Genomic DNA, 13,483 nt, shown 5'->3' with positions numbered 1-13,483 from the left:
GTAATATATAATAATATATGCCATTTAGCAGACGCCTTTACCCAAAGCGACTTAATCATGCATGCATTTCATTTATGGGTAGTCCCGGGAATCAAACCGATATCCTGGGGTGGCAACCTCCGTGCTCTACCAACTGAGCTACAGAGAAGTCACGTCACCTTTTTAGATATTCAGTTTGTCACCTTGTAGCTTTTCACTTTGATAAAAGGAGTGGGTGAGGTGTCTCTTTGTTGTCAGTGGAGGTTGTGCAGTGTTGAAGGAAACTCGAGGTTGATCAAAAGGACAGTATTGAAATGAGTCATGTCATGTGTTTCATCTGCTCCCCGACAGTTTTTTTTGTGGCATTTTGGATGCCCAAGATAAGACTGTTTGCTGAGGAAGAGAGATTGTTTTATTTTATCCTTTGTTTAACCTGGCGAGTCAGTTAACCCGAGTCAATTTGCGGAAAATCTAATTGGCATAATAATTTGAAAAACTCCTTTGTTTCATTTACATTTTAGTCATTTAGCAGACGCGCTTATCCAGAGCGACTTACAGTGGTGAATACATACATTTCATACATTTTGTACTGGCCCCCCCGTGGGAATCGAACCCACAACCCTGGCGTTGCACACACCATGCTGGCGTTGCAAACACCATGCTCTACCAACTGAGCCACAGGGGGGCCTTTCAGCAACAATTATTCTTTTTGGGATACCTAAAGTGGTTCTAAAAGTAAAAAATGTAATATCTAAATGATCCTTGGTATGACCATCTTAAAACATATACCCCCTGGTAATGTGAGTAAATAATGCTGATATAGTGCTTGAATAATCATCTCACTTGTGATGCAGGTGTTGAAATGGAATTTCCAGACCCCACGAGATGAGTATGTGGACCAGTTGAAGACTCAGATGTCCACCTGCTTCGCCAGATGGCTCCAGGACGAACTCTTCCACGCTTCTGACTTCCAACGCCAGGTCAAGGCTATTGGGGTCATGGGAGAGGTAAGAACCCCGCAGGAGACAGCAAAACACATTTATGATTAGACTCACCAAGGGCTCTTTCTTTTTTATTCATACAGACTTGTGTTATTGAGATTATCTTTTTTGCAATAGAGAACTATACTCTGAAGAGTGAAAAGGATTCAAATATCTAATCTTATTTTTAGTTTATTTTAGACGTGAATAACAGGAAAAAGTCTCCTGTTTCTCCAGTATTGCGTTTTTGCCTCCAGCAACTTCACAAATCAGCCAAGGCCGTGTGGTAGATTCTGCCTATTATATACATGTTTATTTTAGACTAAAACCATTAGTGTTTCTTTGAAACGTAGGGGCGTTTGTTTACTTGACAGACTACAATGTTATGTTTCCACTCATTAGCGAATGGAGGATGAGCTTGAGGGCACAGTCAGCTGCTTGGACCTGATCCTGAAGTGGTTCACACTGCGTTTCTTTGAGACCAACAGCACTGTGTTGATGAAGGTTCTGGAATACCTCAAGCTTCTCTTCCCCACGCTGAGCAGAGAGAACTACCACCTCAACGAATACGAGGCTTCCTCCTTCATCCCCTACCTCATCCTCAAAGTAAGTCACCTCCATCCCCTACCTCGTCCTCAAAGTACACTACATTACCAAAGGTATGTGGACACCTGCTCATCGAACATGTTATTCCAAAATAATGGGCATTAATATGGAGTTGGTCCTCTTTTGCTGCTATAGCAACCTCCACTCTTCTTGGAAGGCTTTCCACTAGATGTTGGAACGTTGCTGCGGGGACTTCCATTCAGCCACAAGCATTAGTGAGATTGGGCACCGATGTTGGGCGATTAGGCCTGGCTCGTAGTCAGCGTTCTAATTCATCCCGAAGGTGTTTGATGGGGTTGAGGTCAGGGCTCTGTGCAGTCAAGTTCTTCCACACCGATCTCAACAAACCATTTCTGTATGGACCTCACTTTGTGCATGGGGGAATTGTCATGCTGAAACAGGAAAGGTCCTTTCCCAAACTGTTGCCACAAAGTTGGAAGTACAGAATTGTCTAGGATGCCATGTATGCTGTAGCATTAAGATTTCCCTTCACTGGACTAAGGGGCCTTGCTCAAACCATGAAAAACAGCCCCAGACCATTATTCCTCCTCCACCAAACTTTACAGTTGACACTATGCATTGGGGCAGGTAGCGTTCTCCTGGCATCCGCCAAACCCAGATTCGTCTGTCGGACTGCCAGATGGTGAAGCGTGATACATCACTCCAAGGAACGCGTTTCCACTGCTCCAAGCTTTACACCCCTCCAGCCGACACTTGGCATTACACATGGTGATCTTGGGCTTGTGTGCGACTGCTCGGCCATGGAAACCCTTTTCGTGAAACTCCCAACGAACAGTTCTCGTGCTGACGTTGCTTCCAGAGGCAGTTTGGAACTCGGTAGTGAGTGTTGCAATCAAGGACAGACACATTTTACGCGCTTCAGTCCTTGGCGGTCCCGTTCTGTGAGCTTGTGTGGCCTACCACTTTGCGGCTGAACTGTTGTTTCTCCTAGACATTTACACTCCAATAACAGCACTTACAGTTGACCAAGGCAGAAATATGACGAACTGACTTGTTGGAAAGGTGGCATCCTATGACGGTGCCATGTTGAAGTCACTGAGCTCTTCAGTAAGGACATGCATGTGTGCTTGATTGTATACGCATGTCAGCAACCGGTGTGGCTGAAATAGCCGAATCCACAAATTTGAAGTGGTGTCCACATACTTTTTTGAAATATAGTGTAAGTCACCTCCATCTCCTACCTCATCCTCAAACTATGTCACCTTATCCTTCATCCCTTACCTCATTCTCAAATTCACCTCATCCTTCATCCCTTACCTCAACGTAAGTCATCTCTTCCACCACCCCGACCAGTGTTAAAATTATATCTGAAGTCTTTCAAATAGTCTCTGCTTGATTGAGCTCCCTTGGCGCAGTAGGATCAGTGGGATAGTCCCAAATTTGGAATAATCTGGCAGTCAGGGTAGACTTTAAGCAAATAATCGAAGTATTACAAATACTATTTGAACCTAGGTCTGGGACCACCACACACTTTCTCCATGTGGTGTGGTCTCTGTTTATAGAAGCTATTGTTTGTGTGACTAACCATTATTTATTTTTATATCCTTTTTTTCACCTGACAGGTTGGGGAATCAAAGGATGTGGTGCGTAAAGATGTGCGTGCCATCCTCACCATGCTGTGTAAGGTCTACCCTGCAAGCAAAGTCTTCCCTTTCCTCATGGATGGGACCAAGTCCAAGAACTCCAAACAAAGAGCTGGTAAGACCAAGTGGACCAAGGCTAGAATAAAGAACGAGACAATATCATTTATTGCACTGTCAAATCTTATGTTCATTGTAATAATAGTAATACATGGGACTTATAGTGTTTTTCAAGGACCCAAAGTTTCTTAAAAGAGAAATTGACCCAAAATCCAGAAACTCACAAGTGATTCCATACATTGAAACTAGTTCAGTTGAGTTTGCCCTCTCTCTCTCTGGAGTGCAGAACTGAGAAGGCTGCAAAAACGGGTCATTTCACTTGACGTTGCTGGATGAAGGCTTCACTCTGCTCCGTTGTCAGTGAATGCATGATTCACAAATCTGCGAACTGTGACAAATTCATTGTTTTATTGAAAGCGTAAGGCTGAATTTTGGCTCAGGAAATGTATACTACCGTTCAAAAGTTTGTGGTCACTTAGAAATATCCTTGTTTTCCATGAAAACATACATGAAATGAGTTTCAAAATGAATAGGAATATAGTCCAAAATGGCGGGTATATGTATTGCTTGTTGTTGTCTGAGCACTGAACTCAGATTATTGCAAAATTAGCTTTCGCCGTAAAGCTTTTTTGAAATCTGACACAGCGGTTGCATTAAGGAGAAGTGTATCTATAATTATTTGAATAACTTGAATATTTTATCAACGTTTATGATGAGTATTTCTGTAAATTGATGTGCTCATTCACCGGAAGTTTTGGGAGGCAAAACATTTCTGAACATTACACGCCAATGTAAAATAGGGTTTTTGGATATAAATATGAACTTTATCGAGCAAAACATACATGTATTGTGTAACATGAAGTCCTATGAGTGCCATCTGATGAAGATCATCAAAGGTTAGTGATTCATTTTAGCTGTATTTCTGGTTTTTGTGACGCCTCTCCTTGCTTGGAAAATGGCTATGTGTTTTTTCTTGTCTCGGCGCTGTCCTAACATAATCTAATGTTATGCTTTCGCAAATGAAGCCTTTTTGAAATCGGACAATGTGGTTATATGGGGATATAATAGTTGTATGTTTGAGAAATTTGAATTATGAGATTTTTGTTTTGAATTTGCCGCCCTGCTATTTCACTGGCTGCTGGGACGCTAGCGTCCCACATACCCCAGAGAGGTTAAATAATTAAACTGAAATATACATTTCTGTAATTATTCAAACCCTTTACTCAGTACTTTGTTGAAGCACCTTTGGCAGAGATTACAGCCTCAAGTCTTCTTGGGTATGACACTACAAGCTTGGCACACCTGTATTTGGGGAGTTTCTCCCATTCTTCTCTGCAGATCCTCTCAAGCTCTGTCAGGTTGGATGGGGAGCGTAGCTGCACAACTATTTTTCAGGACTCTCCAGAGATGTTTGATTGGGTTCAAGTCTGGGCTCTGGCTGGGCCACTCAAGGACATTCAGAGACTTGTCCCGAAGCCACTCCTGCGTTGTCTTGACTGTGTGCTTAGGGTCGCTGTCCTGAGCACTCTGGAGCAGGTTTTCATCAAGGACCTTTCAGTACTTTGCTTCATTCATATTTCCCTCGATCCTGACTAGTCTCCCAGTCCCTGCCGCTGAAAAACATCCCCACAGCATGATGCTGCCACCAACATGCTTCAGGTTTCCTCCAAACGTGACGCTTGGCATTTAGGCCAAAGAGTTCAATTTTGGTTTCATCAGACCCCAGTATCTTGTTTCTCATGATCTGAGAGTCCTTTAGGTGCCTTTTGGCAAACTCCAAGCAGGCTGTCATGTGCTTTTTACTGAGGCGTGGCTTCGGTCTGGCCACTCTACCATAAAGGCCTGATTGGTGGAGTCCTGCAGAGATGGTTGTCCTTCTGGCAGGTTCTCCCATCTCCACAGAGGAACTCTGGAGTTCTGTCAGTGTGAACATCGGGTTCTTGTTCACCTCCCTGACCAAGGCCCTTCTCCCCCGATTGCTCTGTTTGGCCGGGCGGCCAGCTCTAGGAAGAGTCTTTGCGGTTCCAAACTTCTTCCATTTAAGAATGATGGAGGTCACTGTGTTCTTGGGGACCTTAAATGCTGCAGACATTTTTTGGTACCCTTCCCAAGATCTGTGTCCAGACACAATCTTGTCTTGGAGCTCTACGGACAATTCCTTCAACCTCCTGGCTTGGTTTTTGCTCTGACATACACTGTCAACTGTGGGACCTTAAATAGACGTGTGTGTGGTGTGTGTGTGTGTGCCTTACCAAGTTATGTCTAATCAATTGAATTTATCACAGGTGGAAAATCTGTTTTTGCTTTGTCATTATACGGTGTTGTGTGTACATTGATAAGGAAATGTTTTATTTAATACATTTTAGAATTAGCCTGTAACGTAACAAAACGTGGAAAAATTCAAGGGGTCTGAATACTTTCCCGAATACACTACATGCTAACCTGTAGAGCACCTAGGCCTATGTCTACATGATATGGTGCAATGGTAATAAGAACACCCTGCACTTCAAGTATCAGGTTAAGCTACAAACTATTCCTGCCGCATGCTTTCTTTTGTCGCTTTCTCTTTTCAAACGCACCGCGCCAGATCCAGTCCATGGAATTACAGTAGCAACAGTTGTATCTTTTATTGTCCTTTTTCTGTCCCCATAATTTCAGATTGCATATCTCGCTCATATGCATTGACATCAACCTCCATATAAGGGCATATCATGAGCAGGGTTTCCCCCATGAGGGCGCACATGCTCAGTTGTTACCGGTCTCTGCTGCTGTGGCACATTTCCTGACTCAAAGTTAGCTAATTCGTCCGTACTCTTTTTAATAACACATTATTTGTGAATCGTGCAGAGTGAGGCCTGCATCGAGCAACGTTACATGACCCATTTTTGCAGCTATCTCAGTTCTGCAATCCAAGGAGGGGGAGAGGGCCATCTCCACTGAACTAGTTTCAGTGTATGGAATCACTTGGGAGTTTCTGGATTTTGGGTAAAATTCTCATTTAAGGGTAGGCCTTGTCAAAGAGGTGGGACTGAAAGAGGGTGATGGACTCGGATAGCTGGAGGGAGGGTGTTCCAGAGCCTAGGAGCAACCCTGGAGAAGGCCCTGTCACCGACGCTCTGGAGCTTCGACCTGGGGATGACAAGGTGGCCTGCTGTGGTAGAATGGAGTGAGCGTGTGGGTTGGTAGGGGAGAAGGTCTGAGAGGTAAGGGGTTCCAGGTGGTGAAGGGCTTTGTAGGTCAGAAGCAGGATCTTGTAGTCAATGCGCTGGGAGACAGGGAACCAGTGGAGTTCACGGAGGACAGGAGGGGTGTGCTGCCAGGACTTAGTGTGGGTGAGGAGTCGGGCTGCAGAGTTTTGAACCATTTGGAGCTTATGGAGGGAGCTTGAGTGGATGCCGGAGAGTAGTGAGTTGCAGTAGTCAAGACTGGAGAAGATGAATGCATGTATGAGGGTTTCAGTGGCAGGATGCAAGGACCTGATGTTGTGAGGTGGGAAGAGGATTTGACAGTCTCTAGTGGCGGTAAAAGGAGAGGGTGGAATCCAGGATGATGCCGAGGAAGAGACAGTTGTCGTCAATGGTCAAGGGTAAAGTTGCGAGCTTTGGTAGGGTGGATTTGGTACCTAATGAGGAGTAGCGTTTTAGCACTGCGGTAGATCTGGGTATCATCGACATAGCAGTGGAAGTCTAGGTTGAGGTAACCTGAGGATCTGACCGGGGGGGAGGGTGTAGATTATGAGTAAGGGACCCAGTACAGAGCATTGGGGGACACCCTGTGTAACTGCAGCTTAGTCTGAGGTGTGGCCGTTGAGGCAGATGTAGAGGATCCCTTGTGGGGGGGTGAATTCATAGAGCCTGGTTTCAGGGCTGGTGGTTGACGGGGAGGGGCAGCTGAGGGAGATTGATCAGTCCGTGATGAGTTTATTTTGGTGAACTTGTCCTTGAAAAACTGAAGGAATGAGTTGCAGAGTTTAGTTTGGAGATAGGCCAGAGAGTTGAGGGAAACCGAGCAGTGTTGAATTGGGCAGCTAGTTCATCAGGTGAATTGGGGGACATGGTCAAGGGGCAGGGCAGAGCAGATGGCATCAGAGCGTTGGAGGGGATCGAAAGCTTTGATGTTGCGGAAGGAGTTGAGGCGTTTGTCAGTGTTCTGGGGTGAGTATGCGGGAAGAGAAATGAAGGATCTTGTTGTCAGAGTGGGAACAGGGAGGGGGAAATATGAGTTAGGTTGAGGCCAAAACAGCAGACGATGTGTCCCTTGATGAGAGTGGAAAAAAATGTACATGTTGGGTAATATTGAAACAGAACACCAATGAAATCTGAGACAAGTTTTTAGTTTGAGTCCACGTGAATATTAATATCGCCAAGCAACAGTAAGCAGGGGAGAGTAAGAACCTTCAGGCCTTCTGTTGAGTGTAAACTTCCTGTGCTTCAATATCCTTATTTGTATCTCCTCGTTGTGTCACGAACTAACCATTCTCTCCCTGTATTCCCCTAGAATGTCTTGAGGAGCTGGGCTGTCTGATAGAGAACTATGGAATGAACGTCTGTCAGCCAACACCGGCCAAATCCCTGAAAGAGATCGCTGTTCACATCGGAGACAGGGACAATTCAGTACGCAACGCTGCCCTCAACACAGTGTTGGCTGTGTACAATGTCTGTGGGGACCAAGTCTACAAACTCATTGGCAATGTAAGATACTCCTACTACTAACAATATACTGCAATAGAGGTTATGTCACAAAGCAGGATCAATGAGTTAGCCAGCAAACTTGCTTAAATGTTCAGAAATGAATACCGTAATTTCCGGACTATTAAGCGCACCTGAATATAAGCCGCACCCACTGAATTTAAAAAATATATATTATTTTGAACATAAATAAGCCGCACATGTCTATAAGCCGCAGGTGCCTACCGGTACATTGAAACAAATGAACTTTACACAGGCTTTAACGAAACACGGCTTGTAACAAAAATAAATGGGCTTTAACGAAACACGGCTTGTAACAAAAAACAAAAAATTTGCAGTAAACAGTAGCCTACCAAGAAAGTAATTGGTCACCATCTTCCTTCTCCTGTGCACTGAAACCACTGAAGTCCTCTCCTTCGGTGTCGGAGTTGAATAGCCTCAGAATTGCTTCATCCGATATTGGATCGTTTTCATTGTCGCTCTCGTCACTTTCATCCGGAGGCAAATCCCCCACTGAGCCCTCTTCAACATGCAGCAGTCCAGCCTTTCAAAACCCGTTGATGATAGTGGATTTTTTGACAATGCTCCACGCTGTCAGGACCCACTGGCAGACTTGACCATAAGTTGCTCTTCGCATGCGGCCCGTTTTAGTGAAGGATTTCTCCCCACTTGTCATCCAAGCCTCCAGCTGAACACGGAGCGCCACCTTAAATGCACGATTTACACTGATGTCGAGTGGCTGCAAATGCTTTGTTGTACCCCCAGGAATCAGGGTTACAAAATGACTACCGTAATCAGAATGATGGGAAGTTTGAGAGCGCTCGATTTTAATCTAAACAGTAAACAAAAAAGATGTTTGACCTTAACCCGTTCGGCAATTTCATTGGTCTAATGAAAGCTTCATGCCGCCAAAAAACTGAGCACGTCACAGAATGTGTTTTTTTGGAGAGAAAGAATTGAAAGCGGGAAAAATCCATATATTAGCCGCGTCATTGTTTAAGCCGCGACGTTCAAAGCGTGGGAAAAAATTGCAGCTCATAGTCCGGAAATTACGGTATATGTTTTTTTTAATATGGTTGAAATGGCCATGGACTGTTTCAACCAACAACCCATGGTCAACTTTCACTTTATTAATGAACCAGAAAATGTGAATGTTTCTTAAAGTTGGCTAACTTAGTATCCTGCTTTGGAGTATACGCCTCTGGAGATGTCATCTCTCGTGTTTCTCAAACATCCTGTCTGTCTTTCTTCTGCAGCTGTCTGAGAAGGAGATGAGTATGTTAGAGGAGAGGGTCAAACGCTCTGCTAAGAAGACCCCTGCAGCAGCCCCACCATCCGCCAGACAGGCTGCAGAGAGAGAGAGGCCCCAGAGAGAACACCCCTCCAACCCCAACGCTACCTTCATGAGGAAGCCTGCTCAGCAACCTCAGGAGGATGTGCCCAACAAGCTCAAGTATGGGATGGGTCAAATCCCTGACCTAGTGCCTCCTCAACTACCTACCTACCAAAGCATGGCTCTCTATTGTAACGTATCTATGGGGTTTTTACTTTAGTCTGGTGATCTAGTAGTTACAAGTGCCACTGTACTTTACTCACATTCATGGCAAAAACATTCTGTCCATGTCTTAAGACCTTACCTACAAACCCTCGTAAGGATAAGCCCTCTTTATGCTCCTCCTCAATGTCCGTCTTTTACTCTTTTCACACTGATGAGATGAGCCGAACCGTGCCGAGCTCTACTGCGCTGGCCAGGTTACGCATCCATCATACGTGCTTGAACAACAATTTGAAAGAAAGAATATCTGAGCCGGCACAGTGAGATGATAAAAGAAAATCGTACTTTGTCGCCAGAGGGAAATTGGTTTGCACGGTTTGGGTTGGCACGAGGGTGTGAAAAGAGTATATGCGGGTTCTTTCCTTCTCCTATTCTGTTGGTTTCATTGCATGGTGATTGTGTGGTCTCTTAATCCTGAGCCTCTCTTCTCCTTTATAATTGCTCTTCTCTTATCACTGCTCTGCTCTCCATGGACAGAATAATGTATCGCACTTATAGGATGTGAGTACCGCCGTGCCTCTCCCAGACAGTGTGCACTCTGCTCTCCTCCAGAAGCACTCAGAATGGGGATGTAATGTAGATTAATCTAAACGTAACACTCACCAGTCTAAACTAAATAGTTCAGTTGGTGTCTCCCCCCCCTTGTCCTGTGTTAATGGCAACCTTCCATACTAGCAAACCGCTTAGGGTGAAGCAATGTATTACACAGCCATTCGAAATATTGTGCGGGTATATTGGAACGGAGATGTGTGACCCGACCTGTCTGTGTTGGTTTCAATGACATTGTTCTGAATTATCCTCTTCTGTTTTCCCCCAGCCAAGCGCGGGCTCAGAACGCTATACGGGAACACTCGCACCCGTCCATCCCCAAGGAGTTTCAGCTGGACCTGGACATGATTGAGAATGACCACACACGGGTCAGTGAGCTGCCCGACCTGGTCCAACACAAACTGGACGAACTGCTGGAGCCCATCACGATGCCAGAGCCCAAGTGAGTGTCTGTTTGAAAGGACCCAAACTTTATACCAACCTGTCCCAAGTCTTAGACCAACGCTGCCTGGCTGGCCTGAACTTCCATTTCAGTCTTTTTCACAGTAGTTCTGAAATAGCAGAGGGATGAATAGTAGAGGGATGAACTTTAAAGTATGGATACATGGTTAAACTGTCCGAGCATTATACCAACACTGGCTGGGAGGGATGTGCATTGATCTACTGTAATAGTTTTTTAGAATTTCTAAGATCCAAGAGACTTGTGACTGTTGTGGCATCCCAAGACTAATGACAGTGAGTGGTTATGTAATTAGTTGTGTGTGTGTGTGTGTGTGTGTGTTTCCCCAGGATCCGCTCTGTCTCGCCCCACTTTGATGATCTTCACAACAGCACCGCTTCCACCATCAACTTTGTCATCTCCCAGGTGGCCAGTGGCGACATCAACACCAGCATCCAGGCTCTGGCACAGGTTGGTACATCACTGTAGTATAGGCTCAGATACACCATGATGCAATAGCAGGCTTTCCTATACGGAGTCTTTATTGAAAAAGAGGTTAGGGAACATCAAACCTCGATTTCCGTCTTCCAATAGTTGAGTGAAGGGTACTTGGGTGTCTGGAAATGGGAGACTAGGGAACTTCGACCTGTCTACCTGCAGTACTCTGCTCTAGTTAGAAAAGAGAAGAGCGCAAGCAGTGGACAGTGTCTCTGTGCGTATTAACCTCTGTCTCTCCCCTTCCCCCAAGATTGATGAGGTGTTGAGGCAGGAGGACAAGGCGGAGGCCATGTCAGGTCATATCGACCAGTTCCTCATCGCTACCTTCATGCAGCTGCGCCTCATCTACAACACACACATGGCCGACGACCGCCTCGACAAGAAGGACATCTTCAAGCTCTACAGCTGTATCATCGGCAACATGCTCTCAGTGAGTAGTGACTACACATTCACACCACTAAGGGGTGATACTGGTCTGTTGTTTCAAAGAGTTGGCTCAGTCTCTCTAAAGAGGTTTTGTTTTAACATCTAAAACCACACCGGAGTAGGCTTGGTAGACTGGTGTGGACGTCTGTGCCACTGCTTTGTTTGTGTGTCACCTGTGTACTGTAGTTGTTCTCTATGGAGAGCCTGGCGCGAGAGTCGTCTATGGGGGTTCTAAAGGACCTGATGCACGGTCTAATCACCCTGATGCTGGATGCCCGGGTGGAGGACATCGAGGACGGACAGCAGCTCATTCGCTCCGTCAACCTGCTGGTGGTCAGAGTACTGGAGAAGTCTGACCAGACCAACATCCTCAGGTCAGAACTCAGAACCTTGACTTTATTACATTTAGTTTTACGGGGACAGTGCACATTAATTAACATTACTCGAAATGCCTTGTCCTGAGAAATGTTAGCGATGAAGGCTCATGTATTTCAGAGAACCTCTCTAAGCACTGAGCAGTAGAATGTACCCTGGCTAAGGGTGATACAGATTAAGGCATTTCCAAAATACTGTATATAGTATTTCTGTCTATCTTTTTCTCTTCCCCCAGTGCTCTTCTAGTGCTGCTACAGGACAGCCTTACCACCTCATCAGGGTCTCCTATGTTCTCCGAACTGGTCATGAAGGTATTACTATTTCACTTGAGAGTGTTTACTTTTGTCTGTGCATGATATGTATGGTGTTTGCACATGAGCTAGTCAGATGTGTATTCCCTGTTCTTTGGGACATTTTTACCTTTTTTTAGCGCTTAAAACAAATGATTACCTATTTCCAATCCAAATCATTATGAATAATTATTTTGAGGCTGAATGAACACATTTGAAATGTAATATATTTAACCCTCTGGTTCTCGCTGTCTCTCTAGTGCCTGTGGCGTATGATCCGGTTCCTGCCAGAGACCATCAACAGCATCAACCTGGACCGCATCCTATTGGATGTCCACAACTTTATGAAGGTGTTCCCCAAGGAGAAACTGAAGCAGCTGAAGTCTGACGTGCCCCACAGGACCCTTAAGACCCTGCTGCACACACTGTGTAAACTCACTGGAGCCAAGGTATGTACTATATATATATATATATATATATATATATACCCAAAGCTCATTCACATCCAATAGCTGAGTGATTGTTGTCTGTGGTTTTGATTAAGTAGACCATCGTGAGGCTAGGCTGTTGTTGCTTTGCTGTGTGTAGATCCTGGACCACATGTCCATGATAGAGAACAAGAATGATTCTGAGCTGGAGGCCCACCTGAGACGAGTGGTCAAACACTCTGGAAACTTCTCTGGCATGAAGTCTGACCGGGGCACCGAGAAAGGCCAGGTGCGTTGAGTTAACCCAACCTCTAATTACTTGATTTATTTAACGTCATTCAAGTGAGTACACTGCTTTTAAAATAGATGGGGATAACAAAGTTTTTACAAACATGTCTGTAGTGCAACGTGAGTCCGTAATAGCCTAATGTATTCTTGCTGCTTCCAGGATGACAGGATGTCGAAAGCTAAAGTGAGCGACATCCTCTCTGAGATATTCAAGAAGATTGGCTCCAAGGAAAACACAAAAGAGGTGATTCTTTTTCTTTATTTCCTTGGTCATTCATGTTCATGTATTCATACCTTAATTTTACGGTTTGCACCTTTTAAGGTCGTAATTGTAAAAGATGGTGTCCTCAGTGACTGGCTAAATTAATTTACAGTGCCAATCCAGAATTGTGAGTGAGTTAACTGTTTGTTGTTTCCCCAGGGCCTGACGGAGCTGTATGAGTATAAACAGAATTACTCAGACGCTGACCTGGAGCCCTTCCTGAGGAACACGTCTCAGTTCTTCCAGAGCTACGTGGAAAGAGGCCTCCGCATGATCGAGTCTGAGAGAGAGGGCAAAGGCAGGATCCAGCCTTCTAGCACAGGTACTAACCCTGAAAGATTAAAGTGGAATTCCACTCAAAAGTTTAAATGTCAAGTTTTTTGTTCTTTGCCTTGTAATATTTTATCTGATAAAACTGTCTACCATGTGTCTATCCCAGAGATTGTACAAATCTGTAGC

At 44.9% G+C, this 13,483-nt stretch overlaps 1 protein-coding gene across 3 annotated transcripts in view; it reads left to right on the top strand.

Annotated features, from left to right (window-relative positions):
* LOC115152347 (cytoskeleton-associated protein 5-A) overlaps positions 1–13,483 on the top strand; it is a 49,076-nt gene that overhangs the window by 24,708 nt on the left and 10,885 nt on the right. For 2 of the 3 annotated variants that reach the window (XM_029697116.1, XM_029697117.1), the window contains exons 28-42: positions 834–986; positions 1,362–1,565; positions 3,149–3,284; positions 7,724–7,917; positions 9,171–9,367; positions 9,947–9,970; positions 10,287–10,460; positions 10,808–10,928; positions 11,206–11,385; positions 11,568–11,755; positions 11,992–12,067; positions 12,307–12,495; positions 12,635–12,763; positions 12,923–13,006; positions 13,184–13,346. In XM_029697116.1, coding sequence (XP_029552976.1) covers positions 834–986; positions 1,362–1,565; positions 3,149–3,284; positions 7,724–7,917; positions 9,171–9,367; positions 9,947–9,970; positions 10,287–10,460; positions 10,808–10,928; positions 11,206–11,385; positions 11,568–11,755; positions 11,992–12,067; positions 12,307–12,495; positions 12,635–12,763; positions 12,923–13,006; positions 13,184–13,346 — 2,212 coding nt within the window. The remainder of the gene's footprint in view (positions 1–833; positions 987–1,361; positions 1,566–3,148; positions 3,285–7,723; positions 7,918–9,170; positions 9,368–9,946; positions 9,971–10,286; positions 10,461–10,807; positions 10,929–11,205; positions 11,386–11,567; positions 11,756–11,991; positions 12,068–12,306; positions 12,496–12,634; positions 12,764–12,922; positions 13,007–13,183; positions 13,347–13,483) is intronic. The other variant, XM_029697118.1, reaches the window with a different exon arrangement.

The sequence above is a fragment of the Salmo trutta genome, chromosome 17, assembly GCF_901001165.1.
Source record: "Salmo trutta chromosome 17, fSalTru1.1, whole genome shotgun sequence".
NCBI lineage: Eukaryota > Metazoa > Chordata > Actinopteri > Salmoniformes > Salmonidae > Salmo > Salmo trutta.
Note: the sequence above shows the minus strand (reverse complement) of the source record. Positions and strands in the feature narration are given on the sequence as shown.